Source organism: Onthophagus taurus, chromosome 5 (assembly GCF_036711975.1).
Source record: "Onthophagus taurus isolate NC chromosome 5, IU_Otau_3.0, whole genome shotgun sequence".
Taxonomy (NCBI): Eukaryota; Metazoa; Arthropoda; class Insecta; order Coleoptera; family Scarabaeidae; genus Onthophagus; species Onthophagus taurus.
In genome coordinates, this window is record NC_091970.1 from 9,549,088 (window position 1) to 9,567,193 (window position 18,106).

The 18,106-nt window shown below is 25.8% G+C and overlaps 4 protein-coding genes across 6 annotated transcripts in view; 2 read left to right on the forward strand and 2 right to left on the reverse strand.

Moving 5' to 3' along the window:
• LOC111418380 (Kinesin family member 19A) overlaps nucleotides 1-17,804 on the forward strand; it is a 68,691-nt gene extending 50,887 nt beyond the window's left edge. For both annotated transcript variants that reach the window (XR_011640289.1, XR_011640290.1), the window contains one exon: nucleotides 17,730-17,804. The gene's annotated coding sequence lies outside the window, so the exon portion shown is untranslated. The remainder of the gene's footprint in view (nucleotides 1-17,729) is intronic.
• On the reverse strand, nucleotides 5-15,853 carry LOC111421899 (pH-sensitive chloride channel 2-like). Its single transcript, XM_023055095.2, has 5 exons — nucleotides 15,608-15,853; nucleotides 6,510-6,822; nucleotides 6,140-6,452; nucleotides 775-924; nucleotides 5-715 (listed from the first exon to the last, which is right to left on the reverse strand). The coding sequence occupies exons 1-5, from the start codon at nucleotides 15,694-15,696 to the stop codon at nucleotides 63-65; spliced, it is 1,518 nt and encodes a 505-aa protein (XP_022910863.2). The 5' UTR covers nucleotides 15,697-15,853; the 3' UTR covers nucleotides 5-62.
• Nucleotides 16,802-17,769, reverse strand: LOC111421901 (mitochondrial ribosomal protein S7). The gene is made up of 3 exons (XM_023055100.2): nucleotides 17,632-17,769; nucleotides 17,353-17,532; nucleotides 16,802-17,296 (listed from the first exon to the last, which is right to left on the reverse strand). Exons 1-3 carry the CDS (start codon nucleotides 17,697-17,699, stop codon nucleotides 16,846-16,848), a joined length of 699 nt encoding a protein of 232 aa, XP_022910868.2. The 5' UTR covers nucleotides 17,700-17,769; the 3' UTR covers nucleotides 16,802-16,845.
• LOC111421900 (dual specificity mitogen-activated protein kinase kinase 4-like) overlaps nucleotides 17,788-18,106 on the forward strand; it is a 34,302-nt gene continuing 33,983 nt past the window's right edge. The window contains exon 1 of one of the 2 annotated variants that reach the window (XM_071195742.1): nucleotides 17,788-18,052. In XM_071195742.1, the coding sequence (XP_071051843.1) occupies nucleotides 18,019-18,052 (34 nt within the window). In that variant the 5' untranslated portion in view covers nucleotides 17,788-18,018. The remainder of the gene's footprint in view (nucleotides 18,053-18,106) is intronic. The other variant, XM_071195743.1, reaches the window with a different exon arrangement.

The window sequence follows — 18,106 nt, forward strand, 5'->3', positions numbered from 1 at the left end:
TAATTTTTACATAAAAATATATTTAAACGTAGCGATAAAGTATTCAATTCAAACAAAGATAATTACCAACAAAAGACAAAAATCCAAAAAATTATATTAAAAATTAAGAAACATAACGGAAATACAACGCGGCTTTTTTTATCGATCCAAATCGAAACTTGTTGGGGCGTCATTGTAGTCCAAGTTTTAGCTTGAACTTCTTCTACGTGTTCTTTATTCTCGACTAAATCATCGATAATAATCGACGATGATGATTTATCTAAGCTCCCATTCGAACTGTATAATTCATCCATTTCCTTTTTGCTTTTATACAATTCTTTGCGAGCTAACCCCGGCGTTATCGTCGATTTAAAAATGTATTTAGGCGAAACCCGTTTTAATTCGACATCTTTTCTTCGTCTCCAAATTATATTAACAAAGGCGAATTCTACCATTGAGGCGAAAATAAAAAACGAACACCCCAAAAACCATATTTCGCTCACTTTTATGTAAGAAACTTTCGGCAAATTTTTCGATTGCGACGAAGCTAACGTAATAAATGATAACATAGTCGCAGTTCCGAGGGTCGCTCTTGGTGGGGTTGCGTCGGCTTGTAACCAAAACGTTCCCCAAGAAGTTACAACCAACATTATTGACGGTAGGAAATAGTCCATGATGTAAAATCCGACTTCTCTCGCTACTTTAAATTTTAAAACTAATCCGCTATAATCACCAACTAAAAAGAAATTAATTATGTTTTTTTTTTTTGATTAAATAGAAATTAATTGGTATTACCAAAAGCCCCATTTTCGATCAGGGGATCTATTAAAACGGGGTAGTTCCAATAATCTTCCAAACAAAACTCGGCCAAATGTAATTGGGGGGAAATCGTAACAGAATTTTTTTCTTCCCAAAAAAGCATCATTTCACTTGCGTTGTAAGTCCCTAATATAAAAAAAAAATAAGTCAGCGTCATCAAGTATCGTACAAAGAGCGCCTGAAGATGCACAGCTAAACCCGAAACTTTCTATAATTTAATTGTTATTCGTCGCTAGATTGTTGTTTATTTTTGTTGAATTGAAACTAGAACTAACAGTATCGCTAGAACTAGAAACATTCAATATCAATATTTGATTTCCCCCCTGCACTCGTTCTGATTAAAAGAACACCATACTATTCAGTGGGAAATTAAAATTTCAAGTTAGAAAAAAATTGTTTTAACAAACACTGTTCCTGAAGCAATTCTTAACAAACATTGTTAACAAAATTTTTTGATTTAATCAATAATTAAGGAGATAACCTCAAAATAATAATTTTTCCGTTTTTATGCATAATTATACTTAGATGCTTAATTAATAGAGATGTAAAAATTTTTTATTGAGATAATTGATTCAAAATCGAAATTGAAACAAATTTTATTTAAAACATTTTTTGATAAAAACAAGAATTATTGAGATAATTAATTTTGATGGCATACTATTCAGAGGGAAATTAAAATTTCAAGTTAGCAAAAAATTGTATTAACAAACACTGTTCCTGAAGTAATTCTAAACAAATTTTGTTAACAACATTTTTTGATTAAATCAAGAATGAGGATATAACCTCAAAAATATTAATTTTTGTACCATACTGTTCAGTGGGAAATTAAAATTTCAAGTTAGAAAAAAATTGTTTTAACAAACACTGTTCCTGAAGCAATTCTTAACAAACATTGTTAACAAAATTTTTTGATTTAATCAATAATTAAGGAGATAACCTCAAAATAATAATTTTTCCGTTTTTATACATAATTATACTTAGATGCTTAATTAATAGAGATGTAAAATTTTTTTATTGAGATAATTGATTCAAAATCGAAATTGAAACAAATTTTATTTAAAACATTTTTTGATAAAAACAAGAATTATTGAGATAATTAATTTTGATAGCATACTATTCAGAGGGAAATTAAAATTTCAAGTTAGCAAAAAATGTTATTAACAAACACTGTTCCTGAAGTAATTCTAAACAAATTTTGTTAACAACATTTTTTGATTAAATCAACAATACGGATATAACCTCAAAAATATTAATTTTTGTAGCATACTGTTCAGTGGGAAATTAAAATTTCAAGTTAGAAAAAAATTGTTTTAACAAACACTGTTCCTGAAGCAATTCTTAACAAACATTGTTAACAAAATTTTTTGATTTAATCAATAATTAAGGAGATAACCTCAAAATAATAATTTTTCCTTTTTTATACATAATTATACTTAGATGCTTAATTAATAGAGATGTAAAAATTTTTTATTGAGATAATTGATTCAAAATCGAAATTGAAACAAATTTTATTTAAAACATTTTTTGATAAAAACAATAATTATTGAGATAATTAATTTTAATAGCATACTATTCAGAGGGAAATTAAAATTTCAAGATAGCAAAAAATTGTATTAACAAACACTGTTCCTGAAGTAATTCTAAACAAATTTTGTTAATAAAATTTTTTGATTAAATCAACAATAAGGATATAACCTCAAAAATATTAATTTTTGTAGCATACTGTTCAGTGGGAAATTAAAATTTCAAGTTAGAAAAAAATTGTTTTAACAAACACTGTTCCTGAAGCAATTCTTAACAAACATTGTTAACAAAATTTTTTGATTTAATCAATAATTAAGGAGATAACCTCAAAATAATAATTTTTCCGTTTTTATACATAATTACACTTGTATGCTTAATTAATAGAGATGTAAAAATTTTTTGTTACGATAATTGATTCAAAATCGAAATTGAAACAAATTTTATTTAAAACATTTTTTGATAGAAACAATAATTATTGAGATAATTAATTTTGATAGTATACTATTCAGAGGGAAATTAAAATTTCAAGTTAGCAAAAAATTGTATTAACAAACATTGTTCCTGAAGTAATTCTAAAGAAATTTTGTTAACAACATTTTTTGATTAAATCAACAATAAGGATATAACCTCAAAAATATTAATTTTTGTAGCATACTGTTCAGTGGGAAATTAAAATTTCAAGTTAGAAAAATTGTTTTAACAAACACTGTTCCTGAAGCAATTCTTAACAAACATTGTTAACAAAATTTTTTGATTTAATCAATAATTAAGGAGATAACCTCTAAATAATAATTTTTCCGTTTTATACATAATTATACTTGGATGCTTAATTAATAGAAATGTAAAATTCTTTTATTAAGATAATTGATTCAAAATCGAAATTGAAACAAATTTTATTTAAAACATTTTTTGATAGAAACAGTAATTATTGAGATAATTAATTTTGATAGCATACTATTCAGAGGGAAATTAAAATTTCAAGTTAGCAAAAAATTGTATTAACAAACATTGTTCCTGAAGTAATTCTAAAGAAATTTTGTTAACAACATTTTTTGATTAAATCAACAATAAGGATATAACCTCAAAAATATTAATTTTTGTAGCATACTGTTCAGTGGGAAATTAAAATTTCAAGTTAGAAAAATTGTTTTAACAAACACTGTTCCTGAAGCAATTCTTAACAAACATTGTTAACAAAATTTTTTGATTTAATCAATAATTAAGGAGATAACCTCTAAATAATAATTTTTCCGTTTTATACATAATTATACTTGGATGCTTAATTAATAGAAATGTAAAATTCTTTTATTAAGATAATTGATTCAAAATCGAAATTGAAACAAATTTTATTTAAAACATTTTTTGATAGAAACAGTAATTATTGAGATAATTAATTTTGATAGCATACTATTCAGAGGGAAATTAAAATTTCAAGTTAGCAAAAAATTGTATTAACAAACATTGTTTCTGAAGTAATTCTAAGCAAATTTTGTTAACAACATTTTTTGATTAAATCAACAATAAGGATATAACCTCAAGAATATTAATTTTTGTAGCATACTGTTCAGTGGGAAATTAAAATTTCAAGTTAGAAAAAAATTGTTTTAACAAACACTGTTCCTAAAGCAATTGTAAACAAACATTGTTAACAAAATTTTTTGATTTAATCAATAATTAAGGAGATAACCTCAAAATAATATTTTTTCCGTTTTTATACATAATTACACTTGGATGCTTAATTAATAGAAATGTAAAATTTTTTTATTAAGATAATTGATTCAAAATCGAAATTGAAACAAATTTTATTTAAAACATTTTTTGATAAATACAATAATTATTGAGATAATTAATTTTGATAGCATACTATTCAGAGGGAAATTAAAATTTCAAGTTAGCAAAAAATTGTAACTGTTCCTGAAGTAATTCTAAACAAAATTTGTTAACAACATTTTTTGATTAAATCAACAATAAGGATATAACCTCAAAAATATTAATTTTTGTAGCATGTTGTTCAGTGGGAAATTAAAATTTCAAGTTAGAAAAAAATTGTTTTAACAAACACTGTTCCTGGTGTAATTCTTAACAAACATTGTTAACAAATTTTTTTGATTTAATCAATAATTAAGGAGATAACCTCAAAAATAATAATTTTTCCGTTTTTATACATAATTACACTTGGATGCTTAATTAATAGAGATGTAAAATTTTTTTATTCAGATAATTGATTCAAAATTGAAATTGAAACAAATTTTATTTAAAACATTTTTTGATAAAAACAATAATTATTGAGATAATTAATTTTGATAGCATACTATTCAGTGGGAAATTAAAATTTCAAGTTAGCAAAAAATTGTATTAACAAACATTGCTGCTGAAGTAATTCTAAACCAATTTTGTTAACAACATTTTTTGATTAAATCAACAATAAGGATATAACCTCAAAAATATTAATTTTTGTAGCATACTATTCAGAGGGAAATTAAAATTTCAAGTTAGAAAAAAATTGTTTTAACAAACACTGTTCCTGAAGCAATTCTTAAAAAATATTGTTAATAAAATTTTTTGTTTTAATCAATAATTAAGGAGATAACCTCAAAATAATAATTTTTCCGTTTTTATACATAATTACACTTGGATGCTTAATTAATAGAAATGTAAAATTTTTTTATTAAGATAATTGATTCAAAATCGAAATTGAAACAAATTTTATTTAAAACATTTTTTGATAAAAACAATCATTATTGAGATAATTAATTTTGATAGCATACTATTCAGAGGGAAATTAAAATTTCAAGTTAGCAAAAAATTATATTAACAAACACTGTTGCTGAAGTAATTCTAAACAAATTTTGTTAACAACATTTTTTGATTAAATCAACAATAAGGATATAACCTCAAAAATATTAATTTTTGTAGCATACTGTTCAGTGGGAAATTAAAATTTCAAGTTAGCAAAAAATTGTATTAACAAACACTGTTCCTGCAACAATTCTTAACAAACATTGTTAACAAAATTTTTTGATTTAATCAATAATTAAGGAGATAACCTCAAAATAATAATTTTTGCCTTTTTATACATAATTACACTTGGATGCTTAATTAATAGAAATGTAAAATTTTTTTATTAAGATAATTGATTCAAAATCGAAATTGAAACAAATTTTATTTAAAACATTTTTTGATAGAAACAATAATTATTGAGATAATTAATTTTGATAGCATACTATTCAGAGGGAAATTAAAATTTCAAGTTAGCAAAAAATTGTATTAACAAACACTGTTCCTGAAGTAATTCTAAAGAAATTTTGTTAACAACATTTTTTGATTTAATCAATAATTAAGGAGATAACCTCAAAATAATATTTTTTCCGTTTTTATACATAATTACACTTGGATGCTTAATTAATAGAAATATAAAATTTTTTTATTAAGATAATTGATTCAAAATCGAAATTGCAACAAATTTTATTTAAAACATTTTTTGATAGAAACAATAATTATTGAGATAATTAATTTTGATTCAGAGGGAAATTAATATTTCAAGTTAGCAAAAAATTTTATTAACAAGCATTGTTCCTGAAGTAATTCTAAACAAATATTGTTAATAAAATTTTTTGATTTGATCAATAATTAAGAACATAACCTCAAAAAAAATTTTATGTATATATTTTTATTGAGAAAATCGAAAATTTAGAACAACTTTTGTATGAAATTTTCTGCTGAGAACGAGTGGTGGGGGGGGATGAATCGAATTGTTTTGTTACAAAAGTTCCGTGCCCTAACAAAATACAAACAAAAATTTTTTGTATAAACTTACATGTTTGTAAATTGACGCTACAAATTTGTTTATCGAAAGGAAATTTCTTCAAATTCATCCAGCAATAAATCACCGTGGACATTCTGTAGGAATAAACGACTTCTCCTTGAGGTGAAATAGCAATAAATTGATCTTTGCTACCGAACCCCATCATAGTACTCGATTTTTCGTTTAAAACCATTAAATGTGGCACCCAAATTCTTTCTGTTAAGATATCGCGACCGATCATTGTGGTTCTATTCGGAGATAATTGTTCGAAATTTAATCGGGGGTCCATGTATTTATATTGCATTATCATATCCATCCGAAATTTCTACAAGAACAAAAATTAATTATGTAATTAAATAAATTAAGATTATTACCAACTTACCAATTGATCAATAGCTTCGATATGTTTTATATCAATTTTAACAGAAACATTTAGAGCTTTGCCATTAATAGTTTGGGGCTTAGTTAATTTATCATATCGGCATTCGTTAGTTAATAACTTAGAGAATTGATTTTGCGTAATTCCATCCAAATCGAAATTCATATCGGGGCAATCTCTTAACGTTTTATTATCCAAATGGATGTTAATGAAAGGTTTAAAGTTTTCTGGCGAATTTAAAGGGTTAGGAACTGTCGTGTTTATTAATAACTTGGTGTTAAAATCTTCTTGGGGTGGTTTTGTAAAAAAACTTAACCTAAAATTTAAAAAAAAATTATTTATTATGAATTATGATTAAGTTAATTGATTTTTAATTGAGATTTCTAAAAGATATCGAATCATAGAAACTACATTAATAGATAAAAGCGACAATATTAAAATCAAAAAAACAACAAAAACCAATTGATGCTAATTGAGTCTAAAGCACCGCTTAAATTTGATAATCAATTAACACAATGGACCAAAAATAGATCTTACAGATATTGTTTGGCTAAAAATAGCAAGAAAGTCGGAGAATAATAAAAAACAATAACCTCTATTTCGTTTTATGAAGTGTTTTTTTTAGAATGTGTGTATAAGTCATTCCGATAATTGCGTTAGAGAATAATTTTTCTTAGAAATGAGATAATATGCAAATGATTTAGGCGATTTTAAAAATAACCGGTATCGATTTGACGTTCCATTTTCATCTTGATTAAAAAGTCACTTCAAATACCGCAATATCATCTTTGTATAAAAATAATATTCTTTTTATATTTTTATTTTAATAGAAATTTAATATTTTTAAATTTCCCGCCTATTTTTTTGTTTCACCTCGATAACGCATTCAACGTGAAGTTGGCCTCGATCAAAAATTATTTAGCTGTCATAATCTGGCACAAAATAATTAAGTTTTTATTTATTTTTATCACCATATTAATAAGAAATGATGTGATTTAATCATTTTATTATTAATAATTAACAATGTTTAGGTTTGGGTGTTAATTTAAGAAATACTGTTTAGTTGTCGTTTCCATAGCAACCTTTTAACCTTCAAATTTTTAAACAATCTCAGTTAGTTTTTTAAGATTAGTATTTGTCGGATAAGGAAGTGTTTATATCTCAAGTTACAACGTTCATTATTGACAAGAACAAGGATATAACTTGTTTGGTAAGTTTTTGCTTTATATTTGGACGTGATTAAAAGGTTATGTCAAAGTAATTAAAGAAAAGTTTGATTATTGATTACCGCTTTCATATTAATCATTTAATTATATAATCATTAACTTATAATTTGTTATTTTATTATGCTATTTAGATTAATTTATTATTTTACGGTTATGTCTGTCATAGAACTGTCATTTCCACTACGCCACGTTTCCATAGCAACCATTTTAATTTCAGATTGGCCAACTTCACAATTTAAAATAAGGTAAGATTTTTTTAATTATTTAGTAAGATCAATGAATAAAAAGGTTACAACGTTCATTTTTGATAAGCGTCATCATGTATTATAATCTGCCTTTATCTTTTATTATGATATTGTGATGAATTGATGCGATTTTATTTTTATGCTTAAAATAGCAAAAAAACGATAAAAGTTCAATGAAATTTTAATGTTATATATAATTAAATAAAAATGTCATTTCTAATTATTAAGTGTTTATTAATGGGTAATGCCCACTTTTTGAAGTAGGCCATAATAAGTAGATCATCATTATTCCATCTGGTACCGGCACCAGTGGCAAGTACAAAATTTACGTTGAGTTTTGCAACACATTATGTCAAAATTACACCGTGCAACTTAAAAAAAAAACGGGTGGTAATAAAACATATTTTTCGTCATAATTGTTAACCTAACCTTGATATTAATATTAACATTATTTACTGTCTTGAGATAATCGTTGAAGTTGTGTAAAAAAGCATTTGATGAACAGAATCTCGAAAGAACGAAAATACAGTTAGATCACTATACCTTTTACAGTATGATTTCACACTTATGAAATATGATTTCGCACTAGCGAAAACAGATTACATGCAAATGAAATTTGATTTCACACTAACGAAAACAGATTTCATACAAATGAAATTTGATTTCTCACTAACGAAAACAGATTTCATACAAATGAAATATGATTTCACACTAACGAAAACAGAATTCATACAAATGAAATTTTATTTCAAACCAATGAAAACAGATTTCACAGTATTTAAATATTTAATTAGAACATTATTTATAACAAAAAATTATTAAATTAAATTTAACAACCAATCTAGCAACCAATAAATTATTAATTATATTTCTTGAATGTTTTCTTGTTGTAGTGCTGCTGCATAATAACGTTCTACATGATTCGAATATCTTAGTAAGTGTTGTTGTTGAACTTCTTGAATTGCTCTATCTGAAATTTCTTCTAAGATGCGCATTCTATATTCATGAAGTGTTAACCCTTGATTATTAACGCGTCTGTAATTCAATATTTCTTGCATTCTTTCTTGCATTTGCACTTTTACGGAAGATTTGAAACTACTCCATAACAACTCAATCGGATTTAGTAAATAAGAATATGGAGCAAGGCGTACTATTTCTATATCTTCTTCGGGTTCAAGTTCAGATTCAAGATTTGAATGTACAGGAGCATTATCAATAATAAATGTTGGCTTCTCGATGCCATCCGCAGTGCAAGTTGCTATTAAGCGACGCAGCCATTGTTTACAGTCGTGAGCTTTGTAGGATCCTCTTCTATGTTCAAATGAGATAATTCGCATCGCACTCATTGCCCCAATGCAATGTAAATTGCTTCCTTTACAAGCCGGAAGAATTACGTGTGCTTTATGACCTATTTTGGATCTACCTTCTTTTCGCCGACAATATAAATTAAAATTTGTTTCATCGATCCAAATAAGAGTTCTACCATTTGCTCGACTTTGTAATATTTGGTTTACATACTCTTTACGCTTGACTTTGTTTTCCTCATTATTCATATTTACTATTTGTGGTCTTAGTGCCTTAAGTGAAAATAATTGCCCGTCCAACCAGTTTTTCATTGTGTTTTGGCAAACGTTAACTTGAAATTCATTGCTAACATGATCACATAAGCCTTTCAATGTTATTGTAGAATCTTCCTCAATCCATCTAACCAATGCATCGGAAATTGCGGCGGTCTTTTTGGAAGAAGCATTACCACCTTTCTTTTTTGGAAGTGATTGATCTTTTTTCAACCATTCATAAGCAGTACGAACGTTCACTCCTAAAGCTGTAGCTGTAGCTCGCCAATCTTTGCCTTCTTCGTGTGCTTTTATAATTCTTTCTCTATCACTAATTGATATTTTATTATATTTAACACGAGACATTGCAAATGTAAAATCAAAACTTATGATATATTTTTATGATTGTCACAAAATGTCAAATAATTTTCATTCAAAATTAAAAATGATATTTGCCAAATATTTATTTAAATATTAATGAAACCAATATCTAATTATTAATTATTAATTGTGAAATCTGTTTTCATTGGTTTGAAATCAAATTTCATTTGTATGAAATCTGTTTTCGCTAGTGTGAAATCAAATTTTATTTGTGTGAATTCTGTTTTCGTTAGTGTGAAATCAAATTTCATTTGTATGAAATCTGTTTTCGCTAGTGTGAAATCATATTTCATAAGTGTGAAATCATACTGTAAAAGGTATAGAACTAACACTAGCACTACCACTTCAACTAGGGCACGGAACTTTTGTAACAAAACAATATATTTGTAACAATAATATTGTAAACAATAAATTCTAAAACGATTTTCTCAATAAAAAAATTTATAAAAATACATATACAAAATTTTTTTCGAGGTTATATCCTTATTGTTGATTTAATCAAAAAATTTTGTTAACAAAACTTGTTTAGAATTACTTCAGGAACAGTGTTTGTTAATACAATTTTTTGCTAACTTGAAATTTTAATTTCCCTGTGAATAGTATGCTATCAAAATTAATTATCTCAATAATTATTGTTTCTATCAAAAAATGTTTTAAATAAAATTTGTTTCAATTTCGATTTTGAATCAATTATCTTAATAAAAAAATTTTACATCTCTATTAATTCAGCATCTAAGTAAAATTATGTATAAAAATGAAAAAATTATTATTTTGAGGTTATCTCCTTAATTATTGATTAAATCAAAAAAAATTGTTGACAAAGTTTGTTTAGAATTGTTTCAGGAACATTTTTTGTTAACACAATTTTTTTGTAACTTGAAATTTTAATTTCCCACTGAACAGTATGGTACAAAAATTAATATTTTTGAGGTTATATCCTTATTGTTGATTTAATCAAAAAATTTTGTTAACAAAACTTGTTTAGAATTACTTCAGGAACAGTGTTGGTTAATACAATTTTTTGCTAACTTGAAATTTTAATTTCCCTCTGAATAGTATGCTATCAAAATTAATTATCTCAATAATTATTGTTTCTATCAAAAAATGTTTTAAATAAAATTTGTTTCAATTTCAATTTTGAATCAATTATCTTAATAAAAAATTTTTACATCTCTATTAATTAAGCATCCAAGTGTAATTATGTATAAAAACGGAAAAATTATTATTTTGAGGTTATCTCCTTAATTATTGATTAAATCAAAAAATTTTGTTAACAATGTTTGTTAAGAATTGCTTCGGGACCAGTGTTTTTTAAAACAATTTTTTTCTAACTTGAAATTTTAATTTCCCACTGAATAGTATGCTACAAAAATTAATATTTTTGAGGTTATATCCTTATTGTTGATTCAATCAAAAAATGTTGTTAACAAATTTTGTTTAGAATTACTTCAGGAACAGTGTTTGTTAATACAATTTTTTGCTATCTTGAAATTTTAATTTCCCTCTGAATAGTATGCTATCAAAATTAATTATCTCAATAATTATTGTTTCTATCAAAAAATGTTTTAAATAAAATTTGTTTCAATTTCAATTTTGAATCAATTATCTTAATAAAAAATTTTTATATCTCTATTAATTAAGCATCTAAGTATAATTATGTATAAAAACGGAAAAACTATTATTTTGAGGTTATCTCCTTAATTATTGATTAAATCAAAAAAAATTGTTGACAAAGTTTGTTTAGAATTGTTTCAGGAACATTTTTTGTTAACACAATTTTTTTGTAACTTGAAATTTTAATTTCCCACTGAACAGTATGCTACAAAAATTAATATTTTTGAGGTTATATCCTTATTGTTGATTTAATCAAAAAATGTTGTTAACAAAATTTGTTTAGAATTACTTCAGGAACAGTGTTTGTTAATACAATTTTTTGCTAACTTGAAATTTTAATTTCCCTCTGAATAGTATGCTATCAAAATTAATTATCTCAATAATTATTGTTTCTATCAAAAAATGTTTTAAATAAAATTTGTTTCAATTTCAATTTTGAATCAATTATCTTAATAAAAAAATTTTATATCTCTATTAATTAAGCATCTAAGTATAATTATGTATAAAAACGGAAAAACTATTATTTTGAGGTTATCTCCTTAATTATTGATTAAATCAAAAAAAATTGTTGACAAAGTTTGTTTAGAATTGTTTCAGGAACATTTTTTGTTAACACAATTTTTTTGTAACTTGAAATTTTAATTTCCCACTGAACAGTATGGTACAAAAATTAATATTTTTGAGGTTATATCCTTATTGTTGATTTAATCAAAAAATGTTGTTAACAAAATTTGTTTAGAATTACTTCAGGAGTAGTGTTTGTTAATGCAATTTTTTGCTAACTTAAAATTTTAATTTCCCTCTGAATAGTATGCTATCAAAATTAATTATCTCAATAATTATTGTTTTTATCAAAAAATGTTTTAAATAAAACTTGTTTCAATTTCGATTTTGAATCAATTATCTTAATAACAAAATTTTACATCTCTATTAATTAACCGTCTAAGTGTAATTATGTATAAAAATGAAAAAATTATTATTTTGAGGTTATCTCCTTAATTATTGATTAAATCAAAAAATTTTGTTAACAATATTTGTTAAGAATTGCTTCAGGAGCAGTGTTTGTTAAAACAATTTTTTTCTTACTTGAAATTTTAATTTCCCACTGAACAGTATGCTACAAAAATTAATATTTTTGAGGTTGTATCCTTATTGTTGATTTAATCAAAAAATGTTGTTAACAAAATTTGTTTAGAATTACTTCAGGAACAGTGTTTCTTAATAGAATTTTTTGCTAACTTGAAATTTTAATTTCCCTCTGAATAGTATGCTATCAAAATTAATTATCTCAATAATTATTGTTTCTATCAAAAAATGTTTTAAATAAAATTTGTTTCAATTTCGATTTTGAATCAATTATCTTAATAAAAAAATTTTACATTTCTATTAATTAAGCATCCAAGTGTAATTATGTATAAAAACAGAAAAATTATTATTTTGAGGTTATCTCCTTAATTATTGATTAAATCAATAAATTTTGTTAACAATGTTTGTTAAGAATTGCTTCAGGAGCAGTGTTTGTTAAAACAATTTTTTTCTAACTTCAAATTTTAATTTCCCTCTGAATAGTATGCTATCAAAATTAATTATCTCAATAATTATTGTTTCTATCTAAAAATGTTTTAAATAAAATTTGTTTCAATTTCGATTTTGAATCAATTATCTTAATACAAAACTTTTACATCTCTATTAATTAAGCATCTAAGTATAATTATGTATAAAAACGGAAAAACTATTATTTTGAGGTTATCTCCTTAATTATCGATTAAATCAAAAAAAATTGTTGACAAAGTTTATTTAGAAGTGTTTCAGGAACATTTTTTGTTAACACAATTTTTTTGTAACTTGAAATTTTAATTTCCCACTGAACAGTATGCTACAAAAATTAATATTTTTGAGGTTACATCCTTATTGTTGATTTAATCAAAAAATGTTGTTAACAAAATTTGTTTAGAATTACTTCAGGAACAGTGTTTGTTAATACATTTTTTTGCTAACTTGAAATTTTAATTTCCCTCTGAATAGTATGCTATCAAAATTAATTATCTCAATAATTATTGTTTCTATCAAAAAATGTTTTAAATAAAATTTGTTTCAATTTCGATTTTGAATCAATTATCTTAATAAAAAATTTTTCCATCTCTATTAATTCAACGTCTAAGTATAATTATGTATAAAAATGAAAAAATTATTATTTTGAGGTTATCTCCGTAAATATTGATTAAATCAAAAAAAATTGTTGACAAAGTTTGTTTAGAATTGTTTCAGGAACATTTTTTGTTAACACAATTTTTTTGTAACTTGAAATTTTAATTTCCCACTGAACAGTATGCTACAAAAATTAATATTTTTGAGGTTATATCCTTATTGTTGATTTAATCAAAAAATGTTGTTAACAAAATTTGTTTAGAATTACATCAGGAGTAGTGTTTGTTAATACAATTTTTTGCTAACTTCAAATTTTAATTTCCCTCTGAATAGTATGCTATCAAAATTAATTATCTCAATAATTATTGTTTCTATCAAAAAATGTTTTAAATAAAATTTGTTTCAATTTCGATTTTGAATCAATTATCTTAATAAAAAATTTTTACATCTCTATTAATTCAGCGTCTAAGTATAATTATGTATAAAAACGGAAAAATTATTATTTTGAGGTTATCTCCTTAATTATTGGTTAAATCAAAAAATTTTGTTAACAATATTTTTTAAGAATTACACCAGGAACAGTGTTTGTTAAAACAATTTTTTTCTAACTTGAAATTTTAATTTCCCACTGAACAATATGCTGTTCTTTTAATCAGAACGAGTGGAGGGGGGAAATCGTATCGTTTTGTTACAAAAGTTCCGTGCCCTATCTATAACTAATACTAAACTTAGAACTCGAATGTTTCTATGTTCTAGGTCTAGTGTTGGTTCTAGTGATAGTTCTATTGTTAGATTACTAGAACCAACACTAGACCTAGAGCTAGAATCATTCGGGTTTAGCCATCTTTAGAGACGTGCGGCTAAGGTTAAGCGGTTAAGATGTTCAAAATGACCTAAGGAATACGATGAGCACACGCAATTCAAATTATAACAAGTTATTTCCTTAGCTCTAAATGTGCAAATTTCATTTTTGAAAGCTTTTTGCTTATAAAATAAGCGAATAAAACCGTATCCAAGGCATTCTAAGTACTAACAGACATCGAACATAAACAAAGGACCACGGGGCACGTGCTGCGCTGTTCGCTGATTGGAGCGGGTGCGAGTGAATCACACGATCTGTTAGTCGTCACTGCCTGAAAATAGAACATGTCCAATTTCATCAGCCACTGACAAATACTCGGCTAATTTTATGCTCATATCAATCTGATTGATGGCTGACAGTAGGCGTTTCCACAACTCATGGCTGGCAAACATCGCAATAATACATAATAATTTTTTTTGCCATTGCCAAAATTGAATTCTTTGTGCGCGCCGTGTTCAGGACATCTTTATATATATTTTGGGAACAAAAAAAAATTAAAATTGCGAATTTACAAATTAAGGGACAAATATTTTTGTCATTAGTCGTGTCACAAACAATGTTTTACATATTCAAGAAGCAAAAATAAGAATTCCAAATTTAAAGCTAATTAAACGACTTTTTACAATCGTGTAATTTTTTTTTGCTACTGCCAAATTTGAATTGTGTGTACTCAAAATAGCTAGTACTAACACTAGACCTAGAACATTCTAGTTTTAGTTTAAATATACAATCTAGCGCTATCTAGTACTGTTACTAGAACCAACACTTAACCTAGAACTAGAATTTAGCCGAACGTCTTTTAAGACGGCTAAACCCGATTGTTTCTAGTTCTAGGACTATAGGCCTATAGAACTTGAAAGACTCGAGTTTGCGTCTTCAGAGTTGAGTTATTATTGTAAAGATAGTATTTATATCGTAGATTTATATCAAAAAATATTTTTATAAAAATGTTGATTCATTTTCATTATTTATTTATTTATTTTTGTTTTTGAGATATTGACCTAGATTCCACTCAGACAGTATGTCTTCTCTTTATCTTGCGAATCACCGAAAAAGAAACAAGACTCACCCAAAAACGTACTGTTGCCCAAATATCAGGATAACCATGACATAAAAAAGCACAACCGGTTGATGCGAAAATGATCCGATGATACACATTATATTTTATTACAAGCCGAGATAAATAAAATTCTCAAAACTTATTTATAACGTATTTAGAAGTGGTTTCATTAAAATAGTCTCCTTTTAGCGATTTACATCGATTTTTAAACGCGAGTCTGTTTGGTAAAGTCGTTATTGAGAATTAGCGAAATGCGAATTGTATTCGAGACGGTATTTTTATATATATTTTTTTTTGTGTATCGATTCAATTTGGATTTTTAATCAAACATTGCCGATAAAAAAAGTTTAATTTTAACATCGTCCACCTCCCCCCGATTTTTTTATTCATCCTCTTGTTAAAATGCAAATGTGTGTCAAGTATATAATAACATATTAATCTACTGAACCAATATTAATTCAGTTTCTTTCCTCACATGATCTTCTTTATAAACATATTTTACTATTGTCGTCATATTTTTATTGTAAAATTATTTACTTTGGAAATTATCGTTTGGATTTTTATTTTCCCGAGAAAAATGTTTTATAAAAAAATACTTTTATAATAAAACGAACGAGTCCAGATGAAAACATCCAACAATATTTGCTACAATTATGACGTTTTTTTTTAAATGTAAATATTTGAGAAGACGTAAAGTAAAAATTTATTATTGGGGAGTAAACTTTTTTTGTGGTGGTAACGCACTTCCGATGTTTAACCATTAAACATAGCTACCTTTTATTTATCATTATATTTATCTCTATATTTATCTTTATATTTATCTTTTTTGTTATTTTTAAAAACCTCATTACGTTACGCCATCGTTTATCTAGCAAAAATGGTCGAAAATAAATTAGTTCCTTCTTAAATAAATCTTTGAAACTATCGCTATTAAAACTATTGAGTTAAGTTTTTATTACGTTTTCGTGACCAACTTCATTGGATACGCGCACAATAATAATAACCATTGTATAAACCATACAAGCGTTTATTTACATTTTATGAGCAATAATTTTTTTTTACAATTTATAAATAATTTAAAATATTAGATTTTTATTTAATAAAAGAAAATCGCGCCATCTATTGCAACTTAACCCAACCTTTATTTGAGAACACAACCAAAGATGGCAGAATCTAAAAGGTTAATTATTTAATCGATAGATGTCGCTTAAAAACAATTTATTTTATTTAATTTTATTACAAACAAATTAACTCCATCTATAATGGGCATAAGCCCTATTAGCTTCACACTGCCTATGTAAATCTTGTTTTTTCTTCACAACACGCCCTGTGTTATTAGCAGCATCAATAAGTTCGTAAGCTAATTTTTCAGGGAAATGCACCGTTCTCTCCTTTTCATTAGCAGCTTCAATGAGCCATTTCATCGATAAAAATTGCCCCCTCTTATCAGTTATCGGAACGGGAACTTGGTATCGAACACCACCTCTTTTAATCGGTGTCAATTGTAGAATGGGGGTGCAATTTTTAATGGCTTCGTAGAAAATCGTTTTTGGCGATAACACGATGTTTTCTTTATCCGTTTCGTTGGCTTTGTGGTACTTTTCGAGTTGGATTCTTTTTACTTTTTCGAAAGCTTTTCCTACAATATCTCTTGCTAACGATTTTTTCCCTTGTTTCATTACGTAATTTATGAATAAACTAAAAACGTTTGTTTTATTTTTAAGTATGTGGGTGTGAATAGAAAATAGTAATACCTTATTTGATGGTCGTAAAAAAGCGAACTAGTTTGGTGGTTTAAAGCGGCTCTCGTTGGAATATGAGCTAATTTTTGTAATTCGCCAGTTTCCGCTAGAGAGGTTTGATCTTCTTTGCGAAATACGGGTTTAACAAAGAAGCTTGGGTACTGAGACATTAGTTTTTGTTGTAAATAAACGCTAAAATTGTTAAAAAAATAATTTTTAGGTTATGTTTTTTTTTTTAATAAATTTAATTCGATTTAAAAGCGAATTTTTGATTTTAAATTAATTACGTACCTTATAATTTGGGGATTTCGCTTTAAAATGCCGCATTTTTCGAATAAACTCTTTAAAGCCATCCTCATTGCCTTATTTTTATTTTTTGATAATTTTAGGTTACGATGATTTTAGATTAAATGTCCATTAGATCTTTTGACAGGAAAGAAACAAGACAAGATAGATGTCGCGGCGATCGTAAAAATTCTCAAGTTGATTGTGTCTCAAGTTGACGTTTCGTGCGAATTAGCATGTTTACTACTTTATAGTGCATGTTTAAACTTGCGCCTTGGATACGATGATAAAAATGCGTAAAATAATAACGCGCCGAAGTCGCATTTAACCGCAACATAAGGCACTTAGGGCCCCATCTTTTACCGACTCTACTAAAACCAATTTCAAGCCAAAATGGCAGAACAGCCTGGAAATACTCCGAATTCAGGTAATAAACGCGATTTTATAAAAATAAGGTGAAGTAGTGATTATTATTTTAATT

Excerpts from the sequence above, each read along its gene's own strand:
- LOC111421899 (XM_023055095.2), bottom strand. The coding sequence starts at position 15,696 with ATGTGTATCATCGGATCATTTTCGCATCAACCGGTTGTGCTTTTTTAT. Across the intron at positions 925-6,139 it reads TAGCGTCAATTTACAAACAT|GGACTTACAACGCAAGTGAA; the intron begins GTAAGTTTATAC and ends TTTTTATATTAG. Across the intron at positions 716-774 it reads GATCGAAAATGGGGCTTTTG|TTGGTGATTATAGCGGATTA; the intron begins GTAATACCAATT and ends ATTTCTTTTTAG.
- LOC111421901 (XM_023055100.2), bottom strand. The coding sequence starts at position 17,699 with ATGAGGATGGCTTTAAAGAGTTTATTCGAAAAATGCGGCATTTTAAAG. Across the intron at positions 17,533-17,631 it reads CGAAATCCCCAAATTATAAG|CGTTTATTTACAACAAAAAC; the intron begins GTACGTAATTAA and ends TAACAATTTTAG. Across the intron at positions 17,297-17,352 it reads TTTTACGACCATCAAATAAG|TTTATTCATAAATTACGTAA; the intron begins GTATTACTATTT and ends AAACGTTTTTAG.